Source organism: Pristis pectinata, chromosome 24, assembly GCF_009764475.1.
Source record: "Pristis pectinata isolate sPriPec2 chromosome 24, sPriPec2.1.pri, whole genome shotgun sequence".
NCBI lineage: Eukaryota > Metazoa > Chordata > Chondrichthyes > Rhinopristiformes > Pristidae > Pristis > Pristis pectinata.
Window position 1 is genome coordinate 18730088 of NC_067428.1, and position 13427 is coordinate 18743514.

At 43.5% G+C, this 13427-nt stretch overlaps 1 protein-coding gene across 3 annotated transcripts in view; it reads right to left on the minus strand.

Moving 5' to 3' along the window:
- Nucleotides 1–13427, minus strand: part of si:ch211-129c21.1 (uncharacterized protein LOC563087 homolog) — a 71866-nt gene that overhangs the window by 11559 nt on the left and 46880 nt on the right. For all 3 annotated transcript variants that reach the window (XM_052037750.1, XM_052037748.1, XM_052037749.1), the window contains exons 8-10: nt 13064–13215; nt 11097–11272; nt 8672–8828 (exon numbers count right to left, since the gene is read on the minus strand). In XM_052037750.1, the coding sequence (XP_051893710.1) occupies nt 8672–8828; nt 11097–11272; nt 13064–13215 (485 nt within the window). The remainder of the gene's footprint in view (nt 1–8671; nt 8829–11096; nt 11273–13063; nt 13216–13427) is intronic.

The window sequence follows — 13427 nt, forward strand, 5'->3', positions numbered from 1 at the left end:
GCGACAGCCATTTTACCTGGAACTTTACCCTTGCTACCGTCGCCAGGCCACTCCTGGGAGCCGATTTCCTTCAGGCCCACAGCCTGTTAGTCAACCTGCGAGGGAAGCAGCTAGTGCACTCCAGAACTTTCCAAACCTACCCCCTGGGAGAAGCCAGACTACCAGCCCCACGCCTGGAGTCCATTTCCCTGTCTGGCAATGAGTTCACCAAGCTCCTAGCTGAGTTCCCATCGGTTTTGGCACCTCAGTTTACAAATTCGATGCCCAAACACGGGGTGCGGCACCACATCATTACCACAGGGCCACCCCTTCATGCCCGAGCACGACGACTACCTTCAGACAAGCTCCGCCTGGCAAAGGAAGAGTTCTGCCACATGGAGGAGCTGGGGATCGTTCGCAGGTCAGACAGCCCCTGGGCCTCCCCCCTGCACATGGTCCCCAAAGCCACCGGCGGGTGGAGGCCCTGCGGCGATTACCGTAGGCTGAACGACACCATCACCCCAGACCGCTACCCCATCCCTCACATCCAGGACTTCGCGGTGAACCTACACGGGGCCCACATCTTCTCCGAGGTGGACCTCGTCCAGGGATACCACCAAATCCCGGTCCACCCTGACAACGTCCCCAAAACTGCACTTATCACTCCATTTGGCCTCTTCGAATTCCTTCGAATGCCGTTCGGCCTTAAGAACGCCGCGCAGACTTTCCAGCGGCTGATGGACGCGGTAGGCCAAGACCTGGACTTCGTGTTCATTTACTTAGATAACATACTAATCGCCAGCCGTGACCGCCATGAACACCTTTGCCACCTCCGCCATCTGTAGTCCCGTCTCCGTGATTTCGGCTTCACTATCAACACGGCCAAGTGCCAATTCGGACTTGACTCTATCGATTTCCTCGGCCACAGAATCACTAGCAAAGGAGCAACACCCCTACCCGCCAAGGAAGACGCTATCTGCCATTTTGCCCATCCCAACACGGTCAAAGGCCTGCAGGAATTCCTGGGGATGGTCAACTTTTACCATCGGTTCATCCCTGCAGCAGCCCATATCATGCACACTTTGTTCTCGCTGAAGTCTGGCAAAGGCAAGGACATCACCTGGAACGACGAGGCTGCAGCTGCCTTCGTTAAGGCCAAGGACGCCCTGGCAGACGCCGCGATGCTGGTAGACCCTAGGACAGACATTCCCAACTGCCCTCACGGTGGACGCATCCAACACTGTGGTTGGAGGAGTACTGGAACAACTAATCAAAGGCCATTGGCAACCCTTGGCATTTTTCAGCAGGCACCTTAGACCACCCGAACTGAAATACAGCACTCTTGATCGAGAACTTCTAGTGCTGTACCTAGCGGTCCAGCATTTCCGGTACTTTTTAGAAGGCAGGCCTTTCACCGCTTTCACTGACCATAAGCCTTTGTCCTTTGCCTTCTCCAAGGTCTCTGATCCCTGGTCAGCTCGTCAGCAGCGACATTTGTCCTACATTTCTGAATTCACAACGGATATCCAACATGTCTCCGGAAAGGACAATGTCATTGCTGACGCACTTTCCAGACCCACCATCCACAGCCTGTCCCTGGGTGTCGACTACACGGCCCTGGCTGACGCACAGCAAGCTGACGACGAGCTGCCCAGCTACAGAACCGCAATCTCGGGCTTGCAGCTCCAAGATTTCTTAGTCGGTCCAGGTCAGCAGACCCTCCTTTGCGACATCACAACAGGTCAACCCCGCCCTATAGTTCCTGCAGCCTGGCGGAAACGCGTTTTCGACTCAGTACATGGGTTGGCGCACCTGTCCATCAGATCAACTGTTCGACTAGTTGCCAGCAAGTTCGTCTGGCATGGCCTGTGCAAACAGGTCAGTGAGTGGGCCAGGACTTGTCCGCACTGCCAGACATCAAAAATCCAATGACACACCAAGGTCCCACCACAGCAGTTCGAGCCTACCCGTAGAAGGTTCGACCATATCCACAACGACCTCGTTGGTCCTCTGCCAGTTTCAAGAGGAGCCCGGTACCTCCTTACCATCGTGGACCGGTTCACGAGGTGGCCAGAGGCAACCCCTCTATCCGACATCACGACTGATTCCTGCGCCTGGGCGCTGCTCACAACTTGGATCTCACGTTTTGGTGTTCTGGCCCACATCATTTCAGACAGGGGCACCCAGTTTACCTCCAGCCTCTGGTCTGCATTAGCGAACATGCTAGGGACACAACTGCACACCACCACGGCCTACCACCCTCAATCAAACGGGTTGGTGGAACGTTTCCACCGCCATCTAAAATCAGCCCTGATGGCCCGCCTGAAGGGTCCTAACTGGGTTGACGAACTGCCTTGGGTCCTGCTCGGCATACGCACTGCCCCCAAGGAAGATCTCCATGCTTCGTCAGCTGAACTTGTGTACGGGGCGCCCCTGGTCGTCCCAGGGGATTTCATACCCGCCTTTCAGGGCCAAGAGGAACAACCCATGGCAGTCCTGGAAAGACTGCACGAGAGGCTTGGCAGCTTGGCACTGATTCCCACTTCGCGGCATGGTCAAGCCCCATCCAGTGAGCCCAAGGAACTACGAGACTGTAAGTTCGTTTTCATTCACAGGGGCACTCCCCGGGCACCATTGCAACGACCATACAAGGGGCCGTTCCGGGTCAACAGGAATAATGGTTCCACCTTTATTTTGGACATTGGGGGCAAGGAAGAGGTCTTCACGACGGACTGCCTCAAACCGGCCCATTTAGATCTACAACAACCGGTCGAGGTCCCAACACTGTGATGCAGAGGCCGACCTCCTAAGCAATGGCTAGCACAGCCCGTGAACCTTGGGGACCATATCGCCGGTTCTGCGGGGGGGGTGGGGGGGGGGGGCGGGGTTGTGTAGTGACTCACCGTCCCAGCAAGCGAACCGGCTTGGCAGTCGGGTTGCGCGTCATCGGAGCGGCAAGGCCCAAGATGGCGTTGGGCCTTCATCTTCCCCGAACGACGGGGAGAACCCGCACACGGGAAAGGTTTGATGACGTAGCACATACATCATTTCCATTTTTGGTGGGCGGGAACCGTTCCTCTTAAAAGGCCCGTGCAAGGCGGGAAAATAAATCAGTTTTTGTTCTGCAGACCACTGACTAGTGTCTTGCTTTCACATCGTGGTAGCAGCCGCTACACTGTCATTATTCTGGATGTAAGACATGCTATTATTTCGGAACATAGAGGACTCTGGTTTTCATGATCTGCCTAACAGTTTATTTCAGCTGAATTAATGGTAGGGGTAATCAAATAAACAATCACATTTGGGGGAATAGTAAAGCACCAAGACTACAGTTCTGATGGCTATTTAGTGCTGTACTGGAATGTGGCGCATGAGAATTTCATTTGAGAAAAGAAATAGTTTTAAAAATTATGCTTGGCATGGATCAGTTCATCTGTGCAAAAAGGAAACTTATGAGGGGAACAAAAGAGTTTTGGGATACAAATTAGTCTGTGGTCATTTGTGTTAAATGGGTGCTAGAGAATCAGTCACAGGTTGCACTCCCACTTGACATTCAGTGACTTATTCAGTGATGGATCTGAACGTGCGCTTTCAGCTTAATGCTCATGACCAAGGTAAATTTCTATCTCTTTATGTCATGGAATCGTAGAGTAATGGCACACACTTTCCTCACCTTGTCCATACTGACCATAATATCTATCTATGCTAATCCCATTGCCTGCATTAGGCACGCATTCTTCTATGTCTTTCCTACCCAAGAACCTGTCGAAATGCCTTTTAAATGTAGTAACTATATCTGCCTCTACCATCTCCTCTGGCATCTTGTTCCCAATAACTACCACCCTCTGTGAGAAAAACTTACCTCTCAGATCTCCTTTACATTTCTCCCTTCTCACCTTAGACTAGTGCCTCTAATTCTAGACTCCCCTGCCCTGGGAAAAAGACTATCTTATCCTATCCAGCTCCATCATAATTTTATCAATCTCTACAAGGTCACCCCTCAGTCTCCTACTGTTCAGTGAGAATAAACCCAACCTATCCAACCTCTGTTTATAACTACAGCCCTCCATTCTGTTGAATCTCTTCTGCACTCTCTCTATTGCTATCACATCCTTCCTGTAGTGTGGCGACCAGAATTGTTCACAATACTCCAAATGCAGTTTAACCAATGTTTTTTTTATAGCTGCAACACGACATCCCAAATCTTATCCTTAATGCCTCAACCTATGAAGGCAAGCATACCAAATGCCTTTTTCAGTACCCTATCTACCTGTGAAGCCACTTTCAGTAAGCTATGGACTTGCACCCCAAAGTTCCTCTGTACATCAATGCTCCTGAGGTCTTTGTCATTTAATCTATGTCCAACCAGAATTTGATTTCCTAAAATGCATTACCTCATGCTTGTCTGGATTAAATTTCATCTGCCTCCACTCCGCCCAACTTTCCAGCTGATCTATGTCCCACTCTAACCTTAGATAACCTCCTTCACTACCTACGACTGCACTATAGAGTTGTACAGCATAGAAACAGGCTCTTCGACCCATTGGGTCTATGCTGACCATCATTCCTATTTATACTAATCCCACATGCCTGTATTAATTCCATAATTCTCTATGCCTTGCTCATTCAAGTACCTGTCCCAATGGTTCTTTAAAGTTGCTCCTGTTCCTGCCTCCACCACCTCCTCTGGCAGCTCATTCTAAATACCAAATACTCTCTGTGTGGAAGATTTACCCCTTTAAACCTCCTCTCTCTCACTTTAAACCGATGCCCTCTAGTTTTAGAGGCCCCTACCATGGGAATCAGACACTGGCTATCTCCCCTATCTATGCCTCTCATGATTTTGTATACCTCTGTCATATCACCTCTCAGCCTCCTTTGCTTTAGGGAAAAAAGACCCAGCCTATCCAATCTTTCCTTATAACTCAAGCCCTCCAATCCAGAAAACACCCTTGTGAATCTTTTCTGCACCCTCTCAAGTTTAATCACATCTTTCTTGTAGTGTGATGACCAGAACTGCCCACAATACTCCAAGTGCAGCATAACCAACGTTTTGTACAACTGTAACATGACATCCCAACTCCTATATTCAATGCCTCAGCTAATAAAGGCAAGCATGCCATACGCCTTTTTTACCACTCTGTCTACCTGTGTTTCCACTTTCTGGGAACTATGTACTTATAGCCCAGAGTCTCTGTGTTCCACAATACTCCCAAGGGCCTGCCATTCACTGTGTGTTCTTCCCTGGTTTAACTTCCTAAAGTGCATCATGTTACACTTGTCCGAGTTAAATTCCACCTGCTATTCCCTTTCCCGCTTGCCTGTTGTAACCTTAGACAACCTTCTTCACTGTTCACAATACCATCAATTTTGATGTCATCCACAAATTTACTAGTCATGCCACCTGCATTCTCATCCAAATCAATATACATGACAAACAACAGAGGACCAAATACTGATCCCTGTGGCACACCACTGGTAACAGGTCTCTAATCTGAAAAACAATCCTCCACTACCACCCTCTGCTTCCTGCCACCAAGGCAATTTTGTATCCAATTGGCTAGCCCTCCCCGGATCTCATGTGTTCTAACCTTTCAGACCAGCCTACCAATCGGGACCTTGTCAAAGGCCTTGCTAAAGTCCATGCAGACAACATCTACTACTCCACCCTTGTCAATGTTATTGGTCATCTCTTCAAAAAACTTGGTCAAATTTGTGAAATGTGATTTCCCATGCACAAAGCCATGCTGATTTTCCATTATCAGATCGTGCCTTTCCATACGCAAATAAATGTCTCTCAGAATCCCTTTCAATAACTTTTCAACTACAAGGCTCAAAGGCCTGTAGGCTGAAGGCACAACAGTAACTATCCTCCAGTCTTCCTGTACCTCACCTGTACAAAAATCTCTGCCGTGGCCTCAGTAGTCTCCTCCCTTACTTCCCATAACATCATGGGATACATCTGGTCAGGCCCCCGGGGATTTATCTACCTTTATGTGCTTCAAGACCTCCAACACCTCCTCCTTCATAATGTTGATATGCTCCAGGATTTCACTGTTCCCTCTCCTGAACTCACTAGCTTTCATGTCCACTCCACAGTGCATACAGACGAGAAGTATTTATTTAAGAGTCTGCCCATTTCCTGTGGTTCCATACATAGATTACCATACTGATCTTCAAGGGGACCTACTCTCTCCCTAGCTACGCTTTTACTCAATATACAGTACTTACAGTACCTTTTACGATCCTCCTTCATTTTATCTGCCAGGGATATCTCATGGTCCCTTTCTGCCCACCTAAGTTCCTTTGTGTGTACCCCTACATCCCTTATATTCCTCAAGGGACTTGCATAATTCCAGCTGGCTATACCTGACATATGCCTCCTTTTCCCTGACCAGACCTTCAATATCCCTTGGCACTCTGGGATAGATCCAGTCAGACCCTGGGGATTTATCCATCCTATTTTGCTCCAATATATCTAACATTTTCTCCTTCCTGATCCAAACATGCTCCAGAATATCAGCATACACCTCCCTTAACTCTCCAGCCTCCACATCTTTCTCCTTGGAGAATATCAATGAAAAGTATTCATTCAGGACCTCATTCATATCCCCTGGCTCTATGCACAGGTTACCCCTTTGGTCTCTGAGGGAATCTATCCATTCCTTAGCTACCCTCTTGCTTCTAATATACTTATAAAAGGTTTTAGAATTCTTCTTAATCCTATGTGCCAAGGTCATTTCATGGCCTTTTTTTACCCTCCTAATTTTTACTTAAGTGCTCTCCTATATCTCCTATAAACCCCAAGGGACTCATTCGATACCAATTCTCTATACCCGACATATGCTTTCTTCTTTTCCCTGATCAATATATTTTATTAACCAAGGTCTTTAATGTTATTGTCTTTGCTTCTTACCCTTATAGGGACATGCTGACTCTGAACTCTTATTATCATCTTGCTTTGAAACGCCTCACACTTATCAGATGTTGTTTTCCCCTCTTGCAGTTTATCACAATCTGCTTCCACCAGGTCCTGTCTTACACTATTGAAATCTGCCTTTCTCCAGTTTAGGGCCCTACCTCAAGGACCAACCTTATCTTTTTCCATGACTACCTTGAAGCTTACCAAACTATGGTCTCTGTTCCCAAAGGGTTCCCGCACATCCTCATTTTTTACGATAAGGTCTAGTGCAAGCCCCCTCCTTGGTAGAACTCTCTACATACTGCTTCAATTCAAAAAAACCTCTTGGGTGCATTTTATGAATTCCACCCATCTATACCCTTTGCACTAAGGCAACATTGGGCAAGTTAAAATCCCCCACTACAACAACTTTATTGCTTTTACATCCTTCTGCGATCTGCCTATGAATAGAACATAGAACAGTACAACAGAGAAACAGGCCCTTTGGCCCATGATGTCTGTGCTAAACACAATGCCATATTAAACTATATCTCTTCTGCCTGCATATCATCCATATCTTATCTTATTCATGCGTCTCTCTAAAAGCCCCTAAAATGCCAATATCAGATCTGCGTCTACCACAACTCCTGGCAGCCTGTTCCTGGCACCTAGCACTCTGTGTAAAAAAACTTACCACACACATCTCTTTTAAACTTCCCCCCATCACCTTAATTGCATGTCCTCTAGTATTTGACATTTCAAACCAGGGAAAAAGATTCTGACTGTATACCCTATCTATCCCTTTCTACTCATGTAGCCTCATTGGCCAATCCCTCCAGGATATCCTCCCAGAGTACAGTCATAATGCTCTCAGCAGTGCAACAACCCCTCCTCCCCTTTTTGCACCATCTGTCACACCTGAAACATCTATACCCTTGAACACTGAGCTGCCAGTCCTGCCATGGCATCAACCATGTTTCCACAATTGCAACTGTATCATAATCCGATATCTGATCCATGCTCGCAGCTCATCCATCCTATCTGTGAGGGTCCTTGCATTACAGTAAATGCTGTTAAGCCTATTGGCTCTTTCATGCTTCCTCTCCCGTTTCTGGCTGCTCTGCTCACTGGAATTGCCTGTTCTATTTTCTACATACGAGTTAGCTGCCCCACTAGCTACACTGTCATTCTGGGCCCCACCCCCTGCCTCACTAGTTTAAACCCCCTGAGTAGCACTTGAAAAGCCTCCAAGGATATAGGTCCCCCTCCAGAACCATAGAGAAATCTTCAAGCTGAAATGTACAACTAAACAAGGAGAGAATGCAACTTCCATTACTTCTAACAGGGGCTAATGCACAGCTCACCCAAGCCCACCCAACATCAAACTTCATACGCAGCCTCTGCACATTGAATAATGCATAATTCACTTATGCAGGCAATCCTGCTAACATTAACTCCAGGTTCCTGGTGCAGCAATGGTGTGGTCAAGAGTTTGCATCATGTTCTGGTCTCAGCAGAGCTGTCAGAACATCTCTATATATAATGGTATAATGGCCCCTTTTGGTGCTGATTCCATTTATGCCCTCATTCCTGGGAAAGCATCCTGAGTACTGAGCGGAGTAATAACATAATGCCTGAGCGCACCTGAATAACCTTGAAGTTGAACTCAAAATTATTGTTTATAGAATGAATTAAAAAATCCAGTATAGTGTGGGAAAGCCTGGAAAAATACTGCAGCTCTTAAATTACAATGAAGATTTATTTCCTTTCAAGGAAAGTTTCAATACTTACAGCACCTGGGCGAGGGACAGGAACTGTTCCACTGTACATCACCCACTTGACGCGAGATTGTTCTACCGTTATAGGTGATTTGAATTTTCCTGCATTGAACACCTCCTGAATTTTTGACATTCCAAAGGCACAAACTGCAGACATGTCTTGCTTCCCCCTAAACAATTAAGTGTTACATTATATCTTTCTCATAGGACAATACATAATGAACATATATCTGCACACAATTTTCTCTCTAGAATCAACATTATCCCATTTATTAAACAATTGCTGACAGACCCTATTCAATTTTAAAACACTTCTCATTTATCTCATAATTACCATAATGATGACATTGCATAACTCTGAACTTTATTGATTCAGTCGGATAAATCTGCAAAATAGTTCCTTTTTTCTCCAGTCAAGTTATACATTTTTTTCAAACAAGAGTGGGAACAATCTGTACAAACACAAGTTTAGAAGCAACTGTTAAGTGGTCTCCAGGTACAAGTTTGGTCAGGCTATCATAGCCAAGTCTGATAGGCTCCTTGCTGTAAAAGATGAAAGAGTCAACACCATATGCATATTATAAGTGACAAAGTAAAGATAATGTTATGATAAAATAAATGGTTAAGAAACATGAGGAGCAAAGTAGCAAATTATAAAATAGTGCAGATGCTGGGTACCTGAAACAAAAACAAAAAATTGGAAAACAGTCATAATTCCTGGTTGGTACTGTTTAGTTAATCTCAGGGTGACAAATGGGACATTATAATTGTATTTACCTTTACTGAAGCATAGAGAAGAAAAATAGTCTGATTCACCATGCCAGATCGCATCAGGTTGCACCAAGTGTTCCTTTCTCTTATCCTTCAACTCTCTTGCAATAAAGGCCAATATACTACTTGCTATTCTAATTATTTGCTATATATGGATGATTCCACAGTACACCAATAGCTCATTTTATTTTTAAAAATGTTTTTCTATTTTTCCTACCAAAGTGAATAAGCTTGTATTTCCTACATTATATTACATCTACCTCCTTGTTCACTCACACTGTCCCTTTGCAGTTTCTTTGCACTTCCCTCACAGCTCACTTTCTCATCTAGCTTTATATCATCAACAAATTTTGATGTTATTCTGTCTTTTCAACCATATCATGACAATATATTGTGATTAGTTGAAGACCAAGTACTGATCCCTAAGGCACTCCATTAATCACAGCTTGCCAGCCTGAAAATGACCTGGTTATTCCTTCTCTGTTTCCTGCCCTGCAACTGTTATCCATGTTAATATATTACATCAATCAGTGAGTAATATATTATGTACAACCTTACATTGATAGCTTACCAAAAGTCTTTTGAAAATTCAGATGTACCACATTCAATGGTTCCCCTTTATTATTTCAGTTAAACCCTTAAAAAGTTCTATTAGATTCATTAAATGCTATTTTACTATTTTCTCTCTCCACTTTTCCTAAATTATATCTGCAGGTAAATTCTGGAAAATTGTTGATTATCCTTTACTATTTCTGCAGCCACCTCCCTTAGAACCCTGGGATTCAGATCATATGAGGATCTGGTGGCTTTAGTGATCTTCATTTCCCAACTGTTTTCTCTTCCATTTTTCATTAACTGCCCTGGGTTTCTCACAGCCATTGGCCCTTGGCTCCCCACGATTTCTGATGCATTTATTTGCTTTAAAATTCAATTACATAACATTGTTTCATTCAGCATTATTCAATTGAAAACTGATTCTTTGTCTCAGACTGATAGTCATCCAACATTGACATACTGAATAACCAAGTTCTTCCTCTTTTTAATCAAACCAAAAGATCATCAGATTTCATATTCAGTTCTCTAGATGTGTTGTATTAACTATCCTTAATCTGGACAGTATTTGGGCTGCTAAATTATCATTACTATCCTGGGGGAGGGAGCAGTGGAAGAAATAATAAATACTGTATTCCTGATATTGATCATTCTTCAGTGCTAGTTTTTAAAAAAATAGCATATTGGGAATTTTAGGTAACAATAGGACCAGATTTGATCAAAGTCTTTGTTGTAAAATAGCCTCGTGCCACAGTGTTCTAAGCTCACAACACAAACAGTGTTCATTTGGCAAGATACCTGTACATGGCATTATATTGCTTAATGAAAAAAAGAGCACTGTGGGAGTGTCTTCACCACATGGACTGTAGTGATTAAAGAAGATAGCTCATCACTGCCTTCCCATGGACAATTAGGAATGGGATTGCCAGCGACATCCTTATCATGTATCAATGCCATACCTAGTCTATTCTAAAAAGAATCATTAAGAAGACAAGAAAAACCTATTGAAGAAACAGAACTACAAGGTAAATATTGAATCTTTAATTCCTTAACAAGAATTACAAAAATATAGGGCACATAATTTGCTTGGCTTGCAAACCACTGGTTATTCTTACCACTGTGGAGTAAAAACTGCATAGAAAATATTGTTTCTCCAGTTTGTTGCCCTCAACACAAAGACATCTTGAATGATGTTAAATGGAAAGTTTATCTCAGGAGCAGAACACATTAGACTGGCTTTCAGGAAGGTGGTCCACTTCCTCTGGAGAGTTCGCTGGCCACCTAGATCTCCCTGAAATAGAAAGAATCAACAGAAACTCATTTAAAGTTCCCATCATTTGTTTCAGTAATAAATTCATTAGTTCCAGTGCCTGGAATAGGTTACCAGGGGTAGTAGTGGAAACAGGCAGTTTGGTAGAGTTTAAGAGGCTTTTAGATAGACATATGAATATGAAGGGAATGGAGGGATATGGATGATACACAGGAGGAGGACACTTAGTATAGATCGGTATCAAGATCGGTTCATCATCATTGGCCTCTTCCATCAGGTAGAAGATACAGGAGCCTGAGGGCACATACCACCAGGCTTAACGACAGCTTCTATCCCACTGTGATAAGACTATTGAATGGTTCCCTCATACGATGAGATGGACTCTGACCTCACGATCTACCTTGTGACCTTGCACCTTATTGTCTACCTGCACTGCACTCTCTCTGTAGCTGTGACACTTTACTCTGTACTGTTATTGTTTTTACCTGTACTACCTCAATGTACTCTGTACCAACTCAATGTAACTGCACTGTGTAATGAATTGACCTGTACAATCAGTATGCAAGACAAGTCTTTCACTGTATCTTGGTACAAATGACAATAATACACCAACACCAAGTGGCCTTTCCAGTGCTATACTGTCCTATGTTCTAATAAATCTTATTCTGTCCAACTGCCAGACCAGTGATACTGCACGTCGTACCATGTAGAACAATTTAATTTTGTAATATTGTGTAATGTCACAAGATCATGCAAAGCTCTACATAAATGCAAGTCCTTCTATTCTCCCTGTCTTACAATGCTTGTGGTTCTTGTCACCATTACAATTCTTGGGTTTTCCAACTTCATTTTTTGAGGCATATACATGCCACATACCCAATACCCATAAAAACAATAACAGGTATTCATGCCGTAGGTTGTGGACTTTTCTTTAAAACGTTTAACGTCCCATCCCCAAAACCCCTCCCTCCTCCACGCAAAGATTCTCCAATCCATTATGCAGGGCATGAAGGGAAATTAATGTTCAAAAGGTCCTGGTGAAAGGTCACATATCTGAAAAGTTAATTCTGTTTGCTTCTGTCTCTAAATACTGTGTAACCTGCTGAGTATTTCCAACATTTTTTTTACATTTTAAATAAATTTGAATATTTGACCAATTTTCATAGGACTGACTCATTTTTTTGTTTGTGTAAAGGAAATAGTTTTAATCACACCTTTAGAATCTAGTTTAATGTGTCAATGCAATTAAATTGAAAATGGTATGCAGTAGCCAGTTGTCTGCATGGTGGTTTAAAATACATGCAATCACTCCAGTCTCTTTTAATTGATGGACGAGTGAACGTGCTTAATCATGACCTTAATTTCTAGAATTAGTTAACTACTGGCAACAGGAGGTTGTATTCCCAAGAGACGAGACCCACCACATCCACCATTTCCTCCCCACCCTCACAACAAACCTATCACAAAGTTACTGCACTGCCAGCAAATGTGGTAAGACAACTGATCCACTTTGTGTAATCACTTTACCAGAGTGTTATATAACTGAAGCACTGCAGAATTTAGATACAGTGCAAAATTAATACAGGCAACCCCCACATTATGATCACTTGGCTTATGAAAATTCACCCTGACAAAATTCAGAAATCACAACCCAAGAATTTGAGATACAGAATAAAATTCACTCCCAGGGAATTTATGTGGAAAAAAATAAATCAACACAATTTTGTTTTGCAACTCACATACGGAAGATTACAGTATGTCCCATTTACTAGAAATGCAATCCCCAGTCCCCGTAACATGGGGGTCACCTACCTTACATACTCGTGCAATTCTTGAAACCAGTAGCTTATTGTAGAATTCAAACTCAACAGCTGTTTCACTGAAGAATAGGTAAATCTTATCATCATCTCCATCAGTAGCATCTTTACTCTCTTGAATCACATCCAAATATATAAAATTCGGTTCTGTTTTAAAATAAAGAACAATTATCTAGCAACTGTGATCAATCTAATAGAGAAATATTAAGTTGATTAAGTATTATGTTGATATTGTATAGACAACGATACAAATTAAGTCTTCAGGAACAAAACCTCTTCAAAAGGGAAAAAGCAAAATCATATAACTTAAGAAAATATTAGTCTATGTTTATATTGGTGATATTTGGAACCAGATGGGC